General features: G+C 40.0%; 1 protein-coding gene across 1 annotated transcript in view; it reads left to right on the forward strand.

Annotated features, from left to right (window-relative positions):
- Positions 1-5,000, forward strand: part of LOC119584715 — a 59,493-nt gene that overhangs the window by 53,774 nt on the left and 719 nt on the right. The window contains exons 7-8 of the mRNA XM_037933382.1: positions 531-734; positions 3,050-3,217. Coding sequence (XP_037789310.1) covers positions 531-734; positions 3,050-3,217 — 372 coding nt within the window. The remainder of the gene's footprint in view (positions 1-530; positions 735-3,049; positions 3,218-5,000) is intronic.

Genomic DNA, 5,000 nt, shown 5'->3' on the forward strand with positions numbered 1-5,000 from the left:
ACCCATCCTGCTTCCCTCTCCTTTCCTCTCCCTCTGTCTTCCTCTCTTCCTCTCTCTATTTCTTGTTTACTTTCTCTTTCTCTTTCTCTCATATTCTCTCTCTATATCTATCTATCTATCTACTTACCTGTTTAGAAGGCAGGGGGCTATCTCCTCTTTTCCTTGGTCATAAAGGAACGGCTGTTTGATACTCTTGATACTCATTAAGTGCCATGAATGCACCTGTCAGCTGTAACATTGTAATTTTTGTTATTGTGGAGTAGAAGTCATCAACATATCCACGCATAATTTCGAAATCGCTTTTGTTATTTTTCAAGTATCGATGCAGCAGTATCGCCCATCACTATATATATATATGTGTGTGTGTGTGTGTGTGTGTGTGTGTGTGTGTGTGTGTGTGTGTGTGTGTGTGTGTGTGTGTGTGGCGTGCGTGCGTGCGTGCGTGTGTGCGTGCGTGTGTGTGTGTGCACGCGCGTTATACTTCACTCGGTTCCTGACAACATGATCTTAATGATATTTGGCATTTTCAGGGGTGTGTATTGGGTATATTGAGACCTTCATGTACCGCTACCTGTCCGAGCTGGGTGCCTCTCCGTTCCTCATCGGCCTCACGGTCACCGTCGGGGCTCCTATCGAGCTCCCCTTTACCCTAGTCTCCTCCTCCTTGGTGGCCAAAGTAGGCCACGCGCCCGTCATCATGCTGGGGCTGTTGGCCTACTCAGTCAGGCTATTGGGTATGTTGAACGCCTGCTCCCTTCGACGTCATAGGGAAAGTTATGATGATAATTATAACTATAATGATAATGATAATAACAATAATAATAATAATATAATAATAATAATAGTAGTAGTAATAACAATAATAATGATAATAATAATAATAATAATAATAATAATAATAATAATAATAATAATAATAATAATAATAATAATAATATAATAAAAAAGTAATAATGATAATGATAATGATGATGATTATGATGATGATGATGATGTGATGATAATGGAGGTAATAATAGTATAATATAAAATAATATAGTAATAATAATAATAATAAGTAGTAATTAATAAGTAAGTAGTAGTAGTAGTAGTAGTAGTAGTAGTAATAATAATAACTGCAGCAACAATACCAATGATGATAATCATAATAATGATACCAATACTACTACTACTACTACAACTATTACTACTACAAAAGGTAATAGTTCTTATTATCATAATTATTATCATTATTATTATCATTATAATAACAATAATGAGCAGAAAGTTTATTACCCTCGTCCCTCTCCCTCTCCATTTTACCCTATTCACCACAGACCTGTCCTTAGATCTTCCCTAGCATTTGTTCAGCTCACCCGGTTCTAAAGCAAAACCTATCCTTTGAGTTCCCCGCCCACAAGCAGTCCACGATATGCTTTAATCTAACCTTATCTAAAAAATCTACTAACTTTACCCTTAAAGGCTTCTTTCTCCAATCCTCATCAACCTTGATATATCCCAAAGTTCTGCTTATTCACTCCTTATTACCAGGCAAAGTTCTTGCCCACATTGTTCTGAATCGGATCCGCAACCACCTACTGAGGCACCAGAGACCGGAGCAGTCTGGATTTACTCCTGGCAAGTCCACAATAGACTATACTAGCGCTTCGAGTAATTGTGGAACGCCGTCATGAGTTTGGTTGTGGGTTGCTTGCAACCTACATCGACCTCAAGAAGGCGTTTGACTTGGTGCATCGGAATCGCTATGGGAGATCCTGAGACTCAGGGGAATTCCAATGCAGATTATTGGCCTAATAGCAAGCCTTTATACTGGTACTGTAAGTGCTGTAAAGTGTGGTGGGGGGTCTGTCGAACCTCTTCCCTGTTAATTCAGGGGTGAGGCAAGGCTGTGTCCTTGCACCAACACTTTTCAACACCTGTATGGACTGGATAATGGGCAGAGCTACTAGCCAAAGTCAGTGTGGAGCAACACTGAGTAATATCAAAGTCTCAGACCTTGACTTTGCCGATGATGTTGCTATCCAATCTGAGTCTCTAGAGTCACTGGTGGCGGCTCTTGATGCATTTAGCAATGAGGTGAAGCCCTTAGGCCTAGAGGTCTCCTGGACCAAGACCAAGATTCAGGACTTTGGTGGGCCTGTTAGGGGAACCCGTTAAGTCGATCCATGCTTGCGGCGAGGACGTTGAGGTTACAGAGAGTTTTACATACCTTGGTAGCATAGTCCATATCTCTGGGCTGTCAGACCAAGAAGTCAATAGACGGATTGGTCTGGCAACAGGAGCCATGAACCCGATCAACAAGAGCATTTGGAGATGTCGGTACCTATGCAGAAGGACCAAGCTACGTGTCTTCAAGGCCTTGATATTGCCAATTTTGCTCTATGGAAGCGAAACCTGGATGCTATCCAGCGTCTTGGAGTCTCGTCTTGATGCCTTTTGTAACAAGTCCCTTTGCCGGATCATGGAGTACAGTTGGCAGGACCACGTGTCCAACCGGCAGTTACACCATGAGCCTGGAATGGGACCTGTTACTTGCATAATCCGGGATCGCCAACTCAGGCTATATGGCCACCTAGCTCGCTTCCCAGTGGACGACCCTGCCCATTAGGTTGTCTTTCTGCGAGACAACCCTGGGTGGAGGAGGCCTGTGGGACGACCCAGGAGATCATGGCTTGGGCAGCTCGACGAGACCTGTCACGAGGAATTAGAGATAGGCCGAGGGCCTGCCTGGAGACTTGCCACGAGGGATCCTCGTGGCTGGAAGCGAAGGGTGGATGCGGCCATGCGCCCCCGTCGGCGTTAGCCCTTGATGATGGTAATGGTGATTAACCACTATGGCCCCCGTTAACTGGCTGGCTAATGATAAGAGGTATTTGTGAAACATGGAACTAGATAACCTCAAGCGACGATATAAAAATTAAGCCCTGCCCCAGAAAAAATATGTATCACCAATTAATTAACAAGCGCAAACAGAAGTATACTTATCTCCTTCGGCGGAGGTAAGAATCGTGTTCGGATTATATTCTGCTAACACACTATTTTACCCCAGGTTACAGCTTCCTGTCTAACCCGTGGTGGTCGTTGGTTTTGGAAGCACTCGAGGGTGTAGCAAATGGACTCATGTTCCCAGCAGGAATTATGTACTGCACTGTCCTCTTCTCTATGGAGACCATCACTTCTTCCAGAGGATTAATGGGCTTTACCTACTTTGGCATTGGTAAGTTACCATCTTTCTTATTTCGTCACTTTCAAATCATTACAAACACGCACGCAAGCAGGATAACACACACAGTACGACAACAGTATGGTATCATGTTTCCCGACATTTATAGGCCTTTTTGTAGCATCCCGAAACGCCTAACACTTTGATACATTGTTTCAAGGTCTATCATGGCCGCTACAAAACACGATATCATTAAGTGTATAATGACAACCGAAATTTGAGACTTTTTTTCATTTTATTTCGGATGAAAAAAGTCAACAGAAAACCATTATACTACTTGATATGCTTATATCATTTTTAATTACAAGCAAACGTTGTGGAAGCTTCAAATAAAATGGAAAAAGAACCTGACTACTCTGCAGTTTATATTGTTTATTCACACCACTCTTCGCTTCGCAAGGCTGTGGAAAGTTTAAATTTATATCTCAGATTCAGGGGAAATTTTGTTTTTTTTCTTATTACATACATTGTACTTCATATGAAAAGTATAAGTTGCATAAATGCGTCTTCTGCACGCAGCATAAAAGTTAAAATAAGTACAAATAAGATTATATAAATGGCTTCAAATAGCATATAAATATTGTAGACAACCGAAAAAAATGCCAAACAAAAATGAGATACTTATATATCAATTTATATTCCCGGGAGTTTTCTCGGAGAGCTCTTTCCCGTATGTGACCGCGGGGTAGGGGAGCTTTTCAGGAGGTTGCTAGTGAGGATCATGATAACAAGTTTTCAAGTCGCTATAGTTTAAGGAATCAGGAAGTTTTTACTTTGAATTTCAAACCCAACTGTTATGTTATTAAAAGATTAAAAGAAATAACTTTGCCTTTTTTGTGCCTCTAAACTAGGATTCGCTGTGGGAGTTTCTTTTCGTTTTTATCTCCCGTATGGATATCCCACAAACTATATATATATATATATATATATATATATATATATATATATATATATATATATATATATATATATATATATAATATTTTTTTTTTTTATTTTTTTTTTTTTTTTTTTTTTTTTTTTTTTTAATAAATACTAATGGCATATCAACTCCATCTTTTCTAAGAAGTTGAGGACATTGCCATAACGTGTCATCCACACACTGGGCGTAATAAATTTATCAAATCAAATCAACACATGAGAGGTGGGATTAAGTAGCTCGTTCTACGCATGCACAGGATTAAATTCTGAATTCAAAAGTAAAGCCTGGTCTGGAGGTGAATTAAAGTTAATTATAGACGCTATCATCGCGCATGCGCATTAGAGATCTGGATTAAACTTTAGCACCGGATTAACTTTAATGGCGCGTACAGAAGACGCCCTAGGGTTTGGATCTTTTCATATCCATCGCGAGTGAATTCCGTGTTCAAATCAGACAACTGCGAAAGCCTAATGATCAAGGACATTTATTTATTTATTGATTATAGACGTACAGAATGATTTTGAAGACATTCATCCCACCGAAGTCAATACCACGTCATGACTCGGACACATGGGAAATTCTTACCATGTCGTTCCAGCGACCGTCATGACTGACTTCAGATCTTACCCATATAGAGTGAACATGTATTTGGTATACTGCTAAAAAAGGCTTAAGCATTTTATGCAACTTTGCAATAAAAATTTATATCAAGAAACTTACGATACGATTCGTAATTAATGAAAATATAATTCCCTGTCTGAGAGTACGTGAAATATATCCGAAAAAAATATCGCGCTCTGAGTGGCAGGCTGGAGTGTATCAAACGGCATCAAGGTGAAGGAATACAGTGACACA

This window comes from Penaeus monodon, chromosome 18 (assembly GCF_015228065.2).
Source record: "Penaeus monodon isolate SGIC_2016 chromosome 18, NSTDA_Pmon_1, whole genome shotgun sequence".
NCBI lineage: Eukaryota > Metazoa > Arthropoda > Malacostraca > Decapoda > Penaeidae > Penaeus > Penaeus monodon.